Genomic DNA, 18,075 nt, shown 5'->3' on the forward strand with positions numbered 1-18,075 from the left:
GCGGCGAGCGCCGCGACGAAAACACCGAAGAAGCTTAAGGTTTTACCCCATTTACTCTCAAATACATTCATGCCAAGCTCGATAAACAGAGACGACTTTGGTAGTTGATACGCTGGAGCTTCTTCTTTCTGTTATAGCAGTGATCCTCATCTGGCTCGCGAGTTTCCTGCAGAGTTTAGCGCAGACTCCAATTAAACACACCTGCCTGTGATTTACTAATGATCCTAAAGACACTGATTAGCAAACTCATGCGTGTTTGATTAGGGTTTGAGCTAAACTTCGCAGGAAAGTGGATCTCGCGAGCCAGATTTGAGGATCACGGTGTTATAGCGTCCTGTGTTTCACACTGCGCATGCGCAAAACGCCTACATGCAATGCAGCGAAAATTACAGCTGTTTGGGAAAGCATATGCATTTTTACTTGGTTTTACTGGCACTTGAAGCCTTCAGAACGTGAAAATATCGATCCTAAAGTATTGTGGCAGAGCAAATGAACACCTCCCAAAAACAAGAGCGCCCAGAGTGCTGCTTATGTGATTGTGGCGCATGTTTTTGTTTCTGAGTTCATTCTTTCGAGTTTCTCTATCCATAATTTCATAGATATGTGGCTATATTTAACCACTGGTTCACCTAAAACTCTTACACTATCTGTAGTTAAATAGCATGGTTTGATATAGTGCTCAGGTAAATTTGATCTAAGTAAATGTTAAACTTTTGAAATTCAGAAAAAAAGAACCACATGATGAAACAATACATGAAAATTATGTATCTGTGTCCTGTTATTTATCTTTTGGTATGCATTTCAGAAAAAAAATAGTTAGGATTCAGGTGTAGTAGCAAATAGTGATTAATCATGATTAATCCACTGAAAATTCTGATTAATTTGATTAAAAATTTTAATCATTTGACAGCCCTAATATATATATATATATATATATATATATATATATATATATATATATATATATATATATATATATATATATATATATATATATATAGATATTTTATCACACTTTCCGATGTTTAACAAAATACTTACAAAATTACACGCATACGCAGTATCATCGGTTCTCAATTCGGACGCGTCCGACAGAAACGATTCTCGGTTGAGTGTACTGGTGATCCGAAAACCGAAGCAACCGGTTCTTGACCAGAGAACAAGAACTGCTCCAGCAATGGCCGTGTTCGTTCATTATCTGGCTCGGCTCGGTGTTCATCTTCAGTTCGCTCTTCACAGCATTCATTCAGTGTACTGTTTGAGTAAATGAATTACTCCGGGATATTGGTTTATTCTGACTCAGAGGGAGTGTCAGTCACGTTAAAAAAGTTAACAGCTTAAGTAATTTGTGGATTAATGCTTATTGGAGACGTAAACAGTTTCAAACGATTCAGTTCGATTTGGTAAACTGGTTCAACCGGTTCACTAAGAAGAACCGGTTAAATTGAACGATTCGTTCACGAATCGGCCATCACTACAACTATGCGTTTCTTCATCACACACACTGAAGCGCATGTGACACTCGTGGTAATTTCAGCATCTACTGTCTCACTAAATAAGGACGTGAACACATGAACAACATCTCCAGAACCGCTCAGGCAGTCACTTCATGAGCATTTGACCGTTTGATTTAAGTCAAACTAGTGTCACATCACATACACAGAACTGTAAAGGTATGTCAACTAGGGCTGCACGATGTGTTGTTTAAGCATCGATATCGCGATGTACAAATCCATGATAGTCACATTGCAGGATGTGCGATGTAGGCTGTCGTAGTTGATCCGTTATTCATTAACTGTATGGGCCACTAGATGTGTGGCGCAAGCGTCTCAGCTGCGTGGCGTGTTTGTTTTTAATTCGGATCCCATGTTAACAAGTTAGATCTTGCAGACTGCCTGCGTGAGACGCGGCTCAAGCTGCGCGGAAAACACGTGCATGCTAGAAATAGAGCCGACTCCTATTTATATTGCACCTGTCACTGTCATGAGAGAGTGAGCGCGCGCGCAAAGAGAGCCCCGGCCGCACGCTCAATGTCTTCAAACAACACAAGCGCTGTCTTGCTCTCTCTCCCTCGCGCATATTAATCAATTGACACGATGGTGTCAATGTTTAAATCATTTAAAATGAGAATGTAAGTGTGCTCACCCCATTTTTGTTTGTTAGATTTTTTTTTATTTCATATCGCAATATATATCGCAGAAAAATAAAATATCGCAATGTAAATTTTTCCCAATATCGTGCAGCCCTAATGTCAACCCATCAAAATAAGTCCGGTGTCCTGACATTTTATCCTACCCATTAGATTTTCCTACCCGGGTTTACTGCGCATGTGCACATCAATATAGTGTCAATATAATTAAGCAAAAACACATTTTATCCGATTAATCGATGGAATTTTTAGTAGAATACTATATTACTAAAATATTTGATAGCTACAGCCCTAATAATGCAGCAGAATTTACTTGTATATTTTGCCACAGAAAAACTCTAATTAATTAATCATTTATTAATAATTGCTCAGGTCAAAGTTACATTTGTGAATGAAAATCCTGGAAAAATGGATTGTTGATCGATTTTGCATTGTTGCAAATGCATTTGTTTCAATTTTATATTTATGCTAAAGGTTGTTTATACGATAGGTTGTTGAGCCCCAGAGCCTTTGAACCTTGAATTTCTGCTCCATACTAAAAGACACCTTTTTTCACTTAATGGATAAACCCCTTGACCCAGGTCATGAAACCAACAAGTCCTTTATTTCCTCTCATTGTGTAATTTATCATGCATAATCTTTGAAATGTGACAAGTGTAGAGCTAAGATAAAAAAGATATTTCCCCTTTGAGAGTGCACATCAGAAGTGATTCTGAAAGCTCAAAACTCTGCTATGTTACATTTGGTGGGCATTTTCGATGTCAGCTTACATGCATAGGTACAGCTATGTACAAATTGCTGTTTAAGCAAATGTTAGAGGTCATTGTCCCCAAGGTAGACTTTTTATCCCCCTTTTGAATAACATCACAAAGGAAGCCCTCATGCTTTCTTGGATCCTTTCAAATTAAGATATATTAGCGATTTTGATTGATGGAGGAGAGGTTCTATTTATTTATTAGTATTTAGATTTTTTTATTTTTTTGCAGGATAAATAATAATAATTTCTTGCAACATTTCTTGCATTATTTAGTTCCTCATAGCTTTTTAGTCTCTGTGTACTTTGACGAAAACTGGTGAAGGTAGACATCCACAAGTTGTAAGCATAGCTAATTACCTGAAGATATTTACTGAATCCACAAATGGTTCTCTTGCTATCATTTAAATTGTTGCAGATTTGTATTTGTTTTTGCAGTAAAGTTCAGTCAGTCTGTGGCTCTGTAGCTGCTCAAATAAGCAACGATATTGCACTTTCAGCTATCTTTTGTGCAGTCATTAAGTTTTTTTTTTGTTCCCCCTTAACTTTTAAATGAGTTCAAATGGTCTTCACAAATGTACATGTTTCTTAGCCCTTTCATTACATTTTGTTTCAGCTGAGCATCGAGAAAGCCCAGGCCATTGCTGAACAAGTGGAACTGAAGGCTAAGGTTGTGCAGTCAGAAGTGAAATCCATCACTCTTCGTCACAAGAAAGCTCTGGAGGAACGTGAGTGTGAGCTGCTCTGGAAGGTGAATAATTGAACAAACATTAATTCATGGAGTAGCAACTACATTTTGAAAGTCTGTCTGCATATTCTAGCAGTGTTTATAAAGTATCCAATCATCATAACTCCAGTGAAAGTGAGGATACCTTTAGTGAAGTGAAGTGATATTCAGCGAAGTATGGTGACCCATACTCAGAATTTGTGCTCTGCATTTAACCCATCCGAAGTGCACACACACACTGTGAACACACACCCGGAGCAGTGGGCAGCCATTTATGCTGCGGCGCCCGGGGAGCAGTTGGGGGTTCGATGCCTTGCTCAAGGGCACCTAAGTTGTGGTATTGAAGGTGGAGAGAGAACTGTACATGCACTCCCCCCACCCACAATTCCTGCCGGCCCAGGACTTTCGATTGGGAGTCTGACTCTCTAACCATTAGGACACGACTTCCCCTATATGGAAATTGACTCAAGTTAAAGTTACAGTTCATATATATATATATATATATATATATATGAATGATAAAACACACATTATAACTTGCACTAATAAAGTCTTCAATTTATTTGTGATTTACAAAACTAATCAATTACACCTCTTTGTGAACCAGTTTGACAAATTCAAAAGAACCGAAATGAAACAAAAGATTAATTCACAAATTCAATATCGCTATGACCTATCAGCAAAGATTGCTTCGTTTTTTTGCGCTTTGCAGTTACAAATGTAACACAAGGGTCAGGAGAAATGTATCTGAGTAAAAGTATACATTTTTCCTTTATGTAAAAGTCAGCAAAAATATGTATGCTCTAGTAAATTACAGAGACCCAAAATTGTACTTAAGTACAGTAACAAAGTATTTGCACTTCATTACTATAAAGTCATGGCCAAAAGTTTTGGCAGTAACATACATTTTCATGTTTTGCAAAGTTTGCTGCTTCAGAATTTGTAGATTATTATTCCACATTTCTATGGTATACTGAAAAACAATGATATGCATATCATAAGTTTTAAAGGCTTTTTATGAGCAAAAAAATATTTCAATATTTGAGTCAATATTTACAGTGCTGTCCCTTGTTCTTCATAACCTTTGCAATTCGCTTTGACATGTTGGATATTAGCTTCTGGGCCAAATCCTGACTGATGGTGATCTATTCTTGCCTTATTAGTTCTCGGAGTTGATCCCTTTTTTGTGGGCTTCTGCTTGTTCACTCACCTTTTGAGGACTGACCACAGGTTCTCTGTGGGATTGAGAATGGCCTCTCTATGGCCTGGCCATGGATCCAAAATTTCAATGTAATGATCTTCCTGCCACTTCTTTATCACTCTTGCTTGTGACATGGTGCTCCGTCATGCTGGAAAATGCATGGATCATCACCAAATTGCTCATAGATCATTGGAAGAATTCGCTCTTGCAGGACGTTTTGATGCCATTCTTTATTCATGGCAGTGATTTTGGTCAGAATTATGAGAGAGCCCACTGCTTTGGTTGAAAAGCAATGCCACAAATGAATAATCTCAATATCCTTCCCTGTTGGCATTTCACAGGACTCATGATAGCGTTCACCTTTTCTTTTGCGAACAATCGATTTTCTAGTTGTCGGAAGGGAGCTTCATCAGAGAAAATAACTTTTCACCAGTCTTCTGCTGTCCAATCCTTGTACTTGCTGTAGAATTTCAGACTCTCCATGACATTTTTCTCAGCGAGAAGTGGCTTCTTTGCTGCACTTCTTAACACCAGACCGTTGTCCAAAAGTCTTAGTCTCACTGTGCGTGAAGATACTCTAACACCAACCTGTTGCCATTCCTGAGCAAGCTCTGCACTGCTGGTGATATGATTCCGTAGGTCACTCCTCAGGTGGAGATGGTCCTGGTACTTGCTGGACTCTCTGGGATGTCCTGAAAGACTTCACTGCAGTCGAACCTCTCTCCTTAAAGTTCATGATTATCTGGTAAATGGTTCTTTCAGGTGCAATATTCTTTGTAGCAATTTCTTTGCATGTGAGGGCATTTTGATGCAAAACGATGTTGGCTGCACATGTTTCTTTAGAGGTAACCATTGCTAACAAGAACACAGTGATCGGAAGTGCTTCTCCCCTCCCCTCAGTCTGCTCTTACAATCTAATTAGTATAATGGTGATTTCACCTGACTAGTATTTCACACTTTTGCTGATAGGATTAGTCAATGTTAGCTGGTCATTTTATGTCAGAATTAAAAAACAGTGAATTTCGTTTCTTTGCTTTTTTTTCTTTTTTTTTTTTGTGAAAATAAAATTTTGGGGGCCAATTAAGTTTTTAGCAATTATTTAAAATGCATCTGATCACTCTATACAATTAATCTAGAATCAATGTGAACGAACACTACAACAGCTTAAGCAGCAAACTTTGCAAAACACAAAACTTATGTCACTGCCAAACCATTTGGTCATGACTGTACATCACTGTATTTGTAACATCAGGAACCATTTTTGTTTCCTGCACAGGTGGAGAAGATTCGCCAGGTGAAGGCAAAATCACTTTACCTGCAGGTTGAGAAACTACACCAGAGTCTCACCAAGCTGGATAGTACTATCGCCACAGTGACACAGGTTCTAGAAGAGGGTCGTAGCATAGATGTCCTGCTAGCACGAGAGCACATGTTAAATCAGCTACAGGAGCTTAAATCCATCCGCTGCATCCTACAGCCCCAAGAAGACGATCGCATTATGTTTACACCACCAGACCAGGCTCTTCTGATTGCCATCAAGTCCCTGGGCCTCATCAGCAGTGGAGCCTTCGCCACAGCTTCCAAAGCGCACGGTGAAGGCCTCAAGAGAGCACTGCAGGGAAAGCCAGCTTCCTTTACTGTCGTAGGGTATGATCATGACGGTGAGCCTCGGTTGTCTGGTGCTGACAGTGTGTCGGTTGTGCTTATGAGTCCGGATGGTAATCTGTCTAGCGCAGATGTTTCTGACCACCAAGATGGAACGTACACAGTCAGCTATCTGCCCAAGTGCGAGGGTGAGCATCTGCTATCGGTGCTTATATGCAATCAGCACATCGAGGGAAGTCCTTTCAAAGTGATGGTCAAATCTGGTCGCAGTTACGGCGGAGTAGGCCTGCCCATTGTATCTTTCGGAGGAGAGGGTGATGGGGACGGGCAGCTGTGTCGGCCTTGGGGAATCTGTGTGGATAAGGAGGGCTACGTGGTGGTCGCTGACCGAAGCAACAACCGCGTGCAGATCTTCAAGCCTTGTGGCACTTTCCACCACAAGTTTGGCACCTTGGGCTCTCGACCGGGCCAGTTTGACCGCCCTGCTGGAGTCGCCTGTGACAGCCAAAGGAGAATCATTGTGGCAGATAAGGACAATCATCGCATCCAGATCTTTACCTTTGATGGCCAGTTTCTTCTCAAATTTGGTGAGAAGGGAACAAAAAATGGGCAATTCAACTACCCATGGGATGTGGCCATCAACTCTGAAGGAAAGATCCTGGTTTCAGATACACGCAACCACCGCGTGCAGCTCTTTGGACCTGATGGGACTTTCCTTAACAAATATGGATTCGAAGGTGCCCTCTGGAAACATTTTGACTCTCCTCGCGGCGTGGCCTTCAATCGGGAAGGCCACCTTGTTGTGACCGACTTCAACAATCATCGGCTGCTTGTCATCAGGCCCGACTGCCAGTCAGCACGCTTCCTCGGGTCTGAAGGAACCGGAAATGGCCAGTTCTTGCGGCCTCAAGGTGTAGCGGTGGACCAGGAGGATCGTATTATCGTGGCTGATTCCCGCAACCATCGCATTCAGGTGTTCGAACCCAACGGCAACTTTTTATGCAAGTTTGGGACACACGGTAATGGCTTCGGGCAAATGGATCGCCCCTCGGGTATAGCGGTTACCCCAGATGGAATGATTGTGGCTGTGGACTTTGGAAACAACCGAATCCTCATGTTCTGACCTTTTAAGGTTTGAAATACAAAACTGTAGCGCTGGACAAATGGAAAAGGAGATTTTGCACATCTATCAGGAGCAAATGCAGTTTTATTTGGCAAAATGACAGTTGTAAGGACTTCATAGTTTTGTATGTTTCTCAGTGATTGTGTAACACCAAATGCTTGCCGTTACAGAACACAGTTTTGACTGCTAAAGGCTGAACGCATTTTGCTTTTGTTATGTGTCATCAAATCTTTTTTTTTCCATTTTCTTTTTTTTTTCTCAGGGAATTTCTTGCATTCTTGAAATATTTTCTCTCTGCATTACACCTACCTCATCTAGCTTATGTATGAATGTATTCACATTTGTGCAGGGATTAATCCGTGAAGTTTTATAAAGAAGCGTCTACCTCAGTGTTTTTTTTTTTGTTTTTGTTTTTTCCGTAGAATGTGAGGACAAAAAAAAAAAAAAAGCAATTTTTGGGTATTTGCACAGTCCGCACAATTTTTTCCTGATCGTTACTGTGCACCGAACGCAAGTTATGTCCCTGAATGTTTCTCATAACGATTGATAAAAACAAAGCTGCATGTTTTGGCGGAAACATTAGGAGAACATTTTGATATATCTACTGCTATGTTTTTTTGTTTTTGTTTTTACTTTGTGTACATTTTAAATCAGATTTCATCTTTATCTCGTACCTCATCTAAACCTTTTACCTCATTTACCGTATTATACCTCTGGGTCCAAGAGCCTCATTACACATTTACCTCACTTTATGGTCTTTTCCATTTGAAAATGATGCAAGCAGTTACCAAAAATATATGTTGTATTACTGATGAAAAGACTTCTAAACTAGACAAATTATCTGACTTTAGTAATTTAATAGGACCCTCATTATGTAATCAAGAGTTTTTCAGAAGAACAAATGATTATTTGAAATGTGTTAAGATAGAGTAAAACGGAGGGTGTTCTTAAAAAAAAAAGTTTTATTTCTGGGGAGGAAAGTATGTAGACACTAAAGTGTGTATCTAGTGTAAAAATGACCTAGCCCTTATCTTTGTGTTTCTATAGTTTATATATATGCATGATTTAGGCAAGGTGAACCTGATCAACACAACCGGCGAACACAGATATAATTCAGATCCTCCCAGGGTAAGGATTATATATATATATATATATATATATATATATATATATATATATATATATATATATATATATATATATATATATATATATATATATATATAATATCATAGAGACAGACAGACACACACACACACATATGTGTATATATGTGTGCGTGTATGTGTGTGAGTTCTTTCAACATAGGATGTATATTAAGGCCAGGTTCATAAGAGTCTCATTACAAACAGCTGCATTAGATCACAAGTTGTTTTTTGTTGTTCTATTCATAACAGTATGGCCTACAGTGCTTCCTGTGCCCATTTAAGAAATATCTCCAGGGAGATTATTCACTCCATCACAACATCATTTGAAAACACTTAGAATCTATTGAGCCCAGTTTGAAATGGATAGTTTGTGCCTGACTTGTGGGGAACCACTTTAAAGTGTTTGCTTCTATGTTCAGTTGAAGAAAAAAAAAATAGAGGAAGCAAAGCATTTGGGGAAAAGAAGAAAATAATATATGATTATAAAGCACTGGTGTACAGCAGAACACAAGCACATGCTCTCCCATTATAGTCTGCCTAAACTTCTTCTGAAGTCCTTTTATGACCAACAGGAACGTGTATCTCACCAGAGTTGTGTGATAACTCAAAATATGAAGTTTGCAAAGAGGCAATGAGAATCATTAATCACTAAAATGATTTTTTTTCCCCTTTCTGGTAATAAGTGGCCCATGGGAATTTGTATGTTCTTGTTCTTGCAAGCATCATCATGTGTGTGTTTTTGGATATTTTGAAATGGGTGAGCTTTATACAAACATCATTCTGAATGTGTGTGGTACTATCACCTTGTTGGTACATGTGTGGCAGGCCCACTTACAGAACCAACTGTATATGTTTGTAATATTAACCTTTGGGGTTACTTCGCATGATGCTTTCCGTTTTACCCTTTAGGTAACATTTAAAACCAGAAAGTTATCGGATAGCTGGACGACATGTTGGAAAGTGGTCATGTTTTGCCCACCGTTTTCTTGTTGGCTGCAGTTATCTTTTGTCCTATCATGAGTATTAATGTGCTTGCATGTAGTCACCTGTGCCTTTCATGATGCTAGATAAATTGGAACTGAATGTCTTAGCCAAAGGGTGACTATAGGAAATAGGCATGTGCCAAAAATGATTCTGAAAGTCACTGGTGCATTGAGCTTTTGCTTTTCATTTATAAATTGGATTTTCCTCAGTTATTACCTCATTGTAAACAAAATATTGACTTCAAATTGTGGATCATCAGGCATATTTATGTTGAAGAGATGTAATTTGAGATAATGTTGTGTTTTATGCTCTGTAAGAATGGGAAGTAGTCAGTTAGATTTTTGAAAATTGATCTGCACATTAGATGAAAATATAAGGACCAGCTTGGGTAACAGAAGCCTGTTTAAGAATCTTATGCAATAAAAAAAATGAAAGATTTGCTTCTTCCACCAACACAAATCTTCCCTGTCTTACAGTATTTATATCAGATTTGATTTGATGAATATTTAGCCACAAAGTTTTTTTTTTTTTTTCTTTCCCTGAATCCCTGCGCTCTTTAAATGTATATTTTTGCATGCTGTAAAGGTCCTTGTAGACGGGTGGATGTAAAATTAAGAATGTTGGAAAACAAAGGGAGGGATGAAGAAAAAAAAATTGTATAATGTACCAAAAAAAAAGAAAAGCGATTATCGCTTGTGGTGAGTGGTTGACTATATGATTGTACTATTTCTAGACCGCTTTACAGAGTAAGGGACCTTACTGAGCTCCATTCAGATGCCTTGCCACAGCTGCTTAGCTTTAGGAATCAAATCAGAACTGGAAAACTGCCAAGACCTCGTCTGAGTGAAACATCCACGTGTGGATGTATTTATAAATCAAATTTTTTTTCATGCTTGCCCAAAGATTTATACATTTGCCATCGATCATTCTTGTACTTCAACAAGCTGTCGATATCTTAACATAGAGGTGAAGCGCTTGTAGAACACGTCCCTGGGACGATGGCTTTGGTGTGTAACGAGAGTTTCTGAGCAGGTGCCCTACAGGACCAAAGATGGAGAAAAGTTTGAGTCCGGTTCCCATTGAGAACTGATCTCCAGCTGTGTGGTGGTGGTAGAGTTTTATTTGACAAAGCTGTGATGACTCCGACTAGATCAGTACAGATAAAGCCACTATATAAAGCCCATTTAGCTGTGATTTGGACACCATTAAAAGTGTTCTACTTTGAGAGAATTCATTTTTTAGGACTGATACTTTGTCATCTAGATATTATCTGGCTCAGTGGACGTGAAAGTCAGTGTAAGCAAACTCCGTCTGCTTTGAATTTTAATTTTTTTTTTTCTTTCTTTCTTTCGTTGGACCTCCGGTCTCTAATTGTACGGGTTTTTGTCACCATTTCTGGTGTATTCCAGCTTACGACTTCCTTACTGGAGAAAAACAGAAAATCTAAGTTCAGAATTGTGTGGTCATAGACCCTTTTATGATTGTATTATCTTATGAAAAAAAAAGAGATGTGTATACACATTAAAACAACTCAGGTAGATTTGTAGAGATTTGAGATTTGATTAAAATTCAATATTTGTTTCCTACAGTTTGATAGTGAATCCTTTGTTAGTACCTTATGAGCTTTTGTGTGTTGTTTTGTTGGTGAAAATGCTGTTATTGAATTCCATGGGTTCCTTTTTAACCATGTCACGGTAAACCGTCAGTGAGGGGGTGAGCGATTCGTAACTTTTACAACAGCATGTCTCAGTTTTGCATTTTTTTTTTTTTTATAAAGTCCTAACTTGATTTGATTCATTTAAACCTCATGTTACTAAATTAATAATTTATCTCTTTGATTGGTGGATGGATATGTTGCGATAAATGTTACAAAATTAATTGCCTTTTGATGGTCAAAAAAGTTTGAAAAATAGGTTTTCAAGAAATTCGAGGCCAACAGACTCTCTAAATTAGAATTATATTGAAGATAGATATTTCGACTCCATGTCCCAGCACTGAAGATTGAGATTTCCATCAGGCTTGGCTGTGAGACAGGCTAAGCAAAGAGGTGTGGGGAGATTCTGCTCCTAAATTCTGACCTGGAATCAGTTTTGCCTTCTAAAATAAAATGTTTAGGGTATAATAAATGTAGCAAATGTTGATTTCAGGTCAGTTGTCATTTCAGGTTGATGATATTGGTTTAGGGGCCCTCCAAGAGGCCCACCATTCTTTCCATCTCTTTCTGTTTAACAACTCGCACTGTCCCACCATCTATCACCCCCTCAACCAACAACAGAACAGTCATTTATTACTCTCTGAGTAAGGCTGATGAGGCTATATGAAATACGTAGTGGTCTCCAGTCTTGTTCTTTTGTCTTTGTGGACTTTAAACATTTCCTATGCAGTTTTTTTTTTTTCCTCTCTCTTTTTAATGTTTGGTTGTTTATGATTTAAATAAAGTTATACCTCTTTGGATCCTGTATCTGTGCTGAGTGTTTTTACTTTCTTAAATAACAAACTGATTTTTGTAAAGCAATTTTAAGAATAACTTCTGTTAGTATGTTTCAAGATGAACACTTACTGATCTGAAGCAGCTTGTTTACTTGATTATCCATATTGTATTATGTGCATTTTTTTATGCAAGAAGTCTGCTACACTATTCTAAGGATTTAACTGTTTAACATGACGAATTTCATCTTGCGTTTTGGTCATAAATACTAGCAACTGAGTAGGCCTATAAAAGAATGCATGATGGATGAGATTAGAAAAACATAGCTATATAAATTACTTATATACTGAAAAGTATCAAAGTTCATTTGAATGCTTTTTTTGTTAAAATAATTATGATATGTTAACATCAAACTGTGATCAATTCCTTGAAACAAATCTCTTCTGTGTTTCAGTTACAGACCTTAAGTGTCACTTAGGTCAGTGGTTTTTGGAAACCTCTAAAGGCTCTGATAAACTCCTTGTTGTTCTTCACTCAGAAATTCGAAATATCTGTCCAACAGTATCCAGTTTTAATTATGGATTCAGTTCAGAGATCTGAGAAATCATGGATGGATTTGATCGTGACAAACTAATTCTGTCTGGATGTGCTGCCACTGTTACGGTCGAGGTTAGGATTTACTGTGATTGATGTGACCAACAAAATATTATATCTAATTGGATTTGGGTTTAATATGTGGTCAGTTGCAATGTTTACCAGATATTAAAAAATCTTTTGAGGACTTTTTGAATGAAAATTGTGAATTTGTACATACTATTTTAACCTAATTTTTATAAATTTATATTAAGTGACCAGGGTAATAAATCTAGTTGGAACAGATCAATATATTCGGAGTCTGTTCTGTTCCTTATATTTACAGTGACCGAAAATAAACCTTTTTTTCTATGTGTGTAATGCGATGAGATTTGTTCTGAATGACAATTGAGCGATGCACTCCAATGTTATACAATGGAGTATTCCTCCAGCTTGTGATTGATGTACAGTATTGTTCAAAATAATAGCAGTACAATGTGACTAACCAGAATAATCAAGGTTTTTAGTATATTTTTTATTGCTACGTGGCAAACAAGTTACCAGTAGGTTCAGTAGATTCTCAGAAAACAAATGAGACCCAGCATTCATGATATGCACGCTCTTAAGGCTGTGCAATTGGGCAATTAGTTGAATTAGTTGAAAGGGGTGTGTTCAAAAAAATAGCAGTGTGGCATTCAATCACTGAGGTCATCAATTTTGTGAAGAAACAGGTGTGAATCAGGTGGCCCCTATTTAAGGATGAAGCCAACACTTGTTGAACATGCATTTGAAAGCTGAGGAAAATGGGTCGTTCAAGACATTGTTCAGAAGAACAGCGTACTTTGATTAAAAAGTTGATTAGAGAGCGGAAAACCTATAAAGAGGTGCAAAAAATGATAGGCTGTTCAGCTAAAATGATCTCCAATGCCTTAAAATGGAGAGCAAAACCAGAGAGACGTGGAAGAAAACGGAAGACAACCATCAAAATGGATAGAAGAATAACCAGAATGGCAAAGGCTCAGCCAATGATCACCTCCAGGATGATCAAAGACAGTCTGGAGTTACCTGTAAGTACTGTGACAGTTAGAAGACGTCTGTGTGAAGCTAATCTATTTTCAAGAATCCCCCGCAAAGTCCCTCTGTTAAAAAAAAGGCATGTGCAGAAGAGGTTACAATTTGCCAAAGAACACATCAACTGGCCTAAAGAGAAATGGAGGAACATTTTGTGGACTGATGAGAGTAAAATTGTTCTTTTTGGGTCCAAGGGCCACAGGCAGTTTGTGAGACGACCCCCAAACTCTGAATTCAAGCCACAGTACACAGTGAAGACAGTGAAGCATGGAGGTGCAAGCATCATGATATGGGCATGTTTCTCCTACTATGGTGTTGGGCCTATTTATCGCATACCAGGGATCATGGATCAGTTTGCATATGTTAAAATACTTGAAGAGGTCATGTTGCCCTATGCTGAAGAGGACATGCCCTTGAAATGGTTGTTTCAACAAGACAATGACCCAAAACACACTAGTAAACGGGCAAAGTCTTGGTTCCAAACCAACAAAATTAATGTTATGGAGTGGCCAGCCCAATCTCCAGACCTTAATCCAATTGAGAACTTGAGGGGTGATATCAAAAATGCTGTTTCTGAAGCAAAACCAAGAAATGTGAATGAATTGTGGAATGTTGTTAAAGAATCATGGAGTGGAATAACAGCTGAGAGGTGCCACAAGTTGGTTGACTCCATGCCACACAGATGTCAAGCAATTTTAAAAAACTGTGGTCATACAACTAAATATTAGTTTAGTGATTCACAGGATTGCTAAATCCCAGAAAAAAAAAATGTTTGTACAAAATAGTTTTGAGTTTGTACAGTCAAAGGTAGACACTGCTATTTTTTTGAACACACCCCTTTCAACTAATTGCCCAATTGCACAGCCTTAAGAGCGTGCATATCATGAATGCTGGGTCTTGTTTGTTTTCTGACAATCTACTGAACCTACTGGTAACTTGTTTGCCACGTAGCAATAAAAAATATACTAAAAACCTTGATTATTCTAGTTAGTCACATTGTACTGCTATTATTTTGAACAATACTGTAAGAAACCTCAGGATGCTGTATGCGTTAATTTGACATCTGGAGGGGAGGCATTTGAGCCCATATCTGAAATCTGTAGCTTTTATTTGATAACCTTAATGAACGAGCCTGCAGAAAAATTCTCTTTTCTCTTAAAGACAAAGTGCTTAAAGACAAGGTTATGGTAACTGCTCCTTAAATCACTCGGGGAAATATTTGTCATCCTGTTTAAAGAGTACTAGCACAAGGATTCTTTGTTTTGTCTAAATTACTTAACAAAAGCCTCTTAAGGCCACCAATGCTGTTTGAGGAATGGGCGTCCCTGCATACCAACAGGTCAAAGGTCAGAGAGGGGCGGGGTGCAGCCCAGAAGGTCAGTTGGAGCCTGCAGGAAAATGTTTGTTGTCTGGCAGATGGGAAAAAGCCAGGTGTTAATGATGATAAGAAAGGGTTAAATTGTACTAGAATGTTTGAAAATGGAATGAAAAAATAAATGGTAATAATTTGTTTGTCAATCCATTCCAACTCCATTCCATGTGTTTGATTTTGCTAACATTCTGGCAGCCTTTGAGTAAAAGTATTTAAAACAACTTCAAAATAATTCACTTATTTTTCATATATAACTGCAATATGACATTTGATATAAAAAAAGTCTTGTATTGCTACTGTTTGAATCATCTAATCACAGAGAACAAATACGCTGCTAATAAATATAGATACTTTTAGGGGTGATCACATTTGGGTTCAATAGAACTAACACTGCAAATTACAATACAAATATTTTAGTGCTGTCAAAGAATGAGAAATCGCATCAAAATAAAAGTTTTTGTTTATATACGTGTGTGTGTATATTTATGTATATATATATATATATATATATATATATACTTAAAAAATATTTACACACACACACAAATTACATATATATATATATATATAATTCATGTAGATTTTTTTATTATATATACATATTTTATATATAAACAACATTTTTCCTAAATATATACAATGCTCTAAACCATCGACAAAAATTTGGCAAGTATGTGAATATGTAAAACAATGTAAAAATGTTCCCAGTGCACCAACTCTGCGCATACAGAGATGAAATCCATGAGAAGCACTGAAAACACAGTATTGTACTGTAAGTTGTATGTGTGTGAATGAACACAGTGCCTCTTTCATTCTGAAATGGCACAATAGACTTTAAACAGACTATATTGTATATATCGCAGCCTTTGATTTGAAAATTGAAAGATATATCACGCATAGCAATTATATTATTCATTTTCTTTATGTTTTGGCATACTGACTGCAAATTTCCATGTTTTTATAGTATCTGCTTACGCCCCAGTGAAGGTGGTGTTTAGGGGTGGGGTTAGGAGGACCTTAAACGGATAGTTCACTGTAAAATGAAAATTTGATGTTTATCTGCTTACCTCCAGGGCATCCAAGATGTAGGTGACTTTGTTTCTTCACTAGAACACAAACTGAGATTTTTCGCTCAAACCATTACAGTCTGTCTGTCGTATAATGGAAGTGAATGGGAATCATTCCCAAGGTGGGGCATAAAGGAAAAAAAAATGTACAGTATGTGGAAAATAATGATTTTTGAACCTTATGCCGCATAAACACATTTCATTACACCAAATACACAAAATAATGTTCTTTTTAACAACATATGACCCCTTTAAAAACTGTCCTGGCTATTCCGAGCTCTATCATTGCAGTCAGCAGGTGTTACAGTTGAACAGTCCACAAGTCGTCAAATAAACAAATAAAGCGAGCGCATCCATAATAAAACATGCCGCAGACAGCTCCAGGGGTTGAATAAAGGCCCCCTGTAACAAATGAATGTATTTTTGTAAGAGAAATATCCATATTTCAAATGTCATAAAGACTTCTCTCTCGCTTCTGATATCTGTCATACGCAGAAGCCATACTGGCAGATGTCGTAGTACGTCGGCGTTGTGTAATTAGTGACGAACGCGGAGAGAGAACAATACAAAACGCCCGTCACGAATTATAAGGATTTGCAAAGAAAAATTTCGGAGGATTTGGATATAACCAAGAGGATACTGGTTTTCCTTTGCTAAAGTAAGGAAACTTTGCTTCCTTTGCTTTTATAAAGAAACTTGCGAGACTAGTTTCTCTCAGAGGCGTGCGCTGCCGAAACACATTCCTCATATGACAGATAACGGAAGTGAGAGAAAAGTGTTTATTACGTTTAAAATATGGATATTTTTCTTTAAAAAAAACACGTGGATTCACTACAGGAGGCCTTTATTTACCCCCAGAGTTGTATGAGGCACATTTTTATATTGGATGTGTGAGATTTATTTGACGACTAGTGGACTGTTCAACTGTAACACACACTGACTGCAATGATGGAGCTGGGAATAGCCAGGACAATTTTTAATATAACCCCAACTGGATTCGTCTGAAAGAAGAAAGTCATATACACCTAGGATGGTTCGAGGGTAAGTAAAACACAGTCTAATTTTCATTTTTGGGTGAACTAACCATTTAATGCTTACTTTTTTCCAAAAAAAATCTTTCTTATTCTGATTATACAAATTCATATATTACCACCTTGTAAATAGTTACATTTTCCCATAACATGAGGTTTCAAATGTTTCGGTTTCAGTTTTTTTTTAACTGTGCACCCCCATTTTAATTTACCATTTCATTTAATTATTAGCTTTTCTACAACATTAGGAAACCCAGGCCTAGGCACCAGTTTTTTAGGGCAGCATGGGTTGCCACACCCACAGCTCAGATGCATGCTTCACATTTTTATCATTCATCCGCAGTCGCTCCAAGGGGCTGCCCACCTACAAAATCCCAATTTAACCGTAATGCATGAAAATGCATGGCTGTGAATAAAAATGTATGCATGTAAGAAACCAACAGCTGACCTCTGAAACTTGCCTGTAATGGCATGGTTAATGTTTACACAAGATTCCCTAAAAATAGACAAAAACGTTTTACAATATTGTTATTATTGTAATTTTTTTGCGTGTTACAGGCCTCTTGGGGAACAATAGCTGCATTTGGCTCTAGCGTCAGATGGCTGACAAAAAAATCCCATTAAGGCTTAAAAAGGCTCTTTTTTTTCTCCAAGGCGTCACTGACAGGACGTCAGATCGGTGCAACAATGGCGAGAGATGTGGGTGGAAAGAGAGTGGGTGTGGGGGCAGAGAGATTAGCATAAGAAAGACCCAGCATGAGAAAGGTGATGGGCCACCCTCAGGAAAAAGAGACCACACATGAAAGAAAGCCGACATCTGTCCACCCACGCCAGAGACGAGC

General features: G+C 37.9%; 1 protein-coding gene across 1 annotated transcript in view; it reads left to right on the top strand.

Moving 5' to 3' along the window:
* Positions 1–8,138, top strand: part of LOC113060104 (E3 ubiquitin-protein ligase TRIM71) — a 36,922-nt gene extending 28,784 nt beyond the window's left edge. The window contains exons 3-4 of the mRNA XM_026228932.1: positions 3,520–3,654; positions 6,108–8,138. Coding sequence (XP_026084717.1) covers positions 3,520–3,654; positions 6,108–7,559 — 1,587 coding nt within the window. The 3' untranslated portion in view covers positions 7,560–8,138. The remainder of the gene's footprint in view (positions 1–3,519; positions 3,655–6,107) is intronic.
* The last annotated feature ends 9,937 nt before the right edge of the window (positions 8,139–18,075 follow it).

The sequence above is a fragment of the Carassius auratus genome, chromosome 41 (genome assembly GCF_003368295.1).
Source record: "Carassius auratus strain Wakin chromosome 41, ASM336829v1, whole genome shotgun sequence".
Lineage (NCBI taxonomy): Eukaryota > Metazoa > Chordata > Actinopteri > Cypriniformes > Cyprinidae > Carassius > Carassius auratus.